The sequence below is a fragment of the Eimeria mitis genome, genomic scaffold, assembly GCF_000499745.2.
Source record: "Eimeria mitis Houghton genomic scaffold, Emh_scaff7223, whole genome shotgun sequence".
NCBI lineage: Eukaryota > Apicomplexa > Conoidasida > Eucoccidiorida > Eimeriidae > Eimeria > Eimeria mitis.
Genome location: NW_013575272.1, coordinates 1 through 1,798, shown reverse-complemented (window position 1 = coordinate 1,798; position 1,798 = coordinate 1). Strand labels below are relative to the sequence as shown.

The window sequence follows — 1,798 nt, the reverse complement described above, 5'->3', positions numbered from 1 at the left end:
GCAACAGCAGCAGCAGCAGCAGCAACAGCAGCAGCAGCAGCAGCAGCAGCAACAGCAGCAGCAGCAGCAGACAGGCTTGACTCCCCCCAGGTGTATATGCTGAGCACCAACTATGGCTGACGAGTCTCCAGAAGCAGCAGCAGCAGCAGCAGCTGCTGCTGCTGCTGCTGCGGATGCAGAACAGCAGCAGCAGCAGCAGCAGGGGGCGGAGCAGCAGCAGCAAGACGATGGACCGCAGCAGCAGCAGCAACAGCAGCCGGATGAGCCGCAGCAGCAGCAAGCGGTGGAAGAAGAAGTTAAGGACTCACAGCAGCAGCAGCAGCAGCAGCAGCAGCAGCAGGAACAGCAGCAGCAGCAGCAGGAACAGCAGCAGGAGCAGCAGCAAGAAACCAAGCAGCTTCATGCTCCCGCGGCGCAGCCTGAGAATGAGCAGCAGCAGCAGCAGCTGCAGCAGCAGCAGCTGGAACAGCAGCAGCTGCAGCAGCAGCAGCAGCAGCAGCAGCAGCAGCAGCAGCTAGCAGCAGCAGCATCAACGTATGATACTCGCCTCATGCTGGATGAAATAGAGAAAAGAATATCTCTATGTGAAGCTGCAGCAGGCAACACAAACCCTAAACCCTAAACCCTAAACCCTAAACCCTAAACCCTAAACCCTAATTAAACCCTAAACCCTAATTAAACAATAAACCCTAAACCCTAGATAGACCCTAAACCCTTACACACTCTCCAGTTTGAGGGTTTAGGGTTTAGGGTTTAGGGTTTAGGAGGCCGGCACCGCCTCAGCAGGAGCTGCAACTTCTGCTGCTGCTACTGCTGCTTCTGCTGCTGCTGCTGCTACTGCTGCTGCTGCTGCTGCTACTGCTGCTGCTGCTGCTGCTGCTGGTTTTGTTGTGTACGCGATTGTTTTCTCTTTCTTGCTGCTGCATTTGCTGCTGCTGCTGCTTCAATGTATTATCTTTTGCTGCTGCTGCTGCTGCTGTTGCTGCTGCTGCTGCTGCTGCTGCTGCTGCTGCTGCTCAGGTATAAACAAGGTTGATCGATATGACACAGCAGCAGCAGCGCATGCAGCGCATGCAGCAGCAAGCCCCAAAACTTCTGCTTCTATTGTTTCTTCTTTATACGGCCTCCAGCAGCAAACGTCGGTGGCGATGAGAGGAGCCTTAACCGATATACTCAACAAATGTAATCTCCTGCTGCTGCTGCTGCTGCTGCTGCTGCTGCTGCTGTTGCTGCTGCTGCTGCTGGTGGTGGTGGTGCTGCTGGTGGTGGTGGTGGTGCTGCTGCTGCTGCTGCTGTTGCTGCTGCTGCTGCTGGAAGACTTCGAGAGTCTGCCGGTGTTGTTGCTGTTGCTGCTGCTGTTGCTGCTGTTGCTGCTGCTGCTGCTGCTTCTGCTGTTTCTGCTGTTGCTGCATCGTTTGCTTCCAGCAGCAGCTTTAATCTCCCCAGCAACTCACCCTGTTTTGTTTCTCCTGCTGCTGCTGCTGCGGCTTCTGCTGCTGCTGCTGCTGCTGTTGCTGCTGCTGCTGTTGCTGCTGCTGCTGCTGCTGCTGCTGCTGCTGCGATAGATTCTGAGTTGAAGGTGTGGCTGGATGGGGGCCCTGTATCTGCTGCTAGCCTGCTGCTGACGTTGCATGCAAAGCGAGACCTGCTGCTGCAGCAGCAGCAGCAGCTGCTGCAGACAGCAGCAAACCTAAGACAGCTGCAGCAGCTGCAGCACTTCATCAACCCACCCTGTCTCTCAGGTATAAATAAAAAAAAAATAAATATATAAATATATAAATAAATATATATATATATA

At 54.3% G+C, this 1,798-nt stretch overlaps 2 protein-coding genes across 2 annotated transcripts; one reads left to right on the top strand and one right to left on the bottom strand.

Moving 5' to 3' along the window:
- Positions 1–112: 112 nt before the first annotated feature.
- Positions 113–622, top strand: EMH_0090670 (uncharacterized protein; the record flags this gene model as incomplete). The annotated part of the gene is made up of 1 exon (XM_013501625.1): positions 113–622. The coding sequence occupies one exon, from the start codon at positions 113–115 to the stop codon at positions 620–622; it is 510 nt and encodes a 169-aa protein (XP_013357079.1).
- Positions 623–1,160: 538 nt separating this feature from the next.
- On the bottom strand, positions 1,161–1,412 carry EMH_0090660 (uncharacterized protein; the record flags this gene model as incomplete). The annotated part of the gene is made up of 1 exon (XM_013501624.1): positions 1,161–1,412. The coding sequence occupies one exon, from the start codon at positions 1,410–1,412 to the stop codon at positions 1,161–1,163; it is 252 nt and encodes an 83-aa protein (XP_013357078.1).
- Between the last annotated feature and the right edge of the window lie 386 nt (positions 1,413–1,798).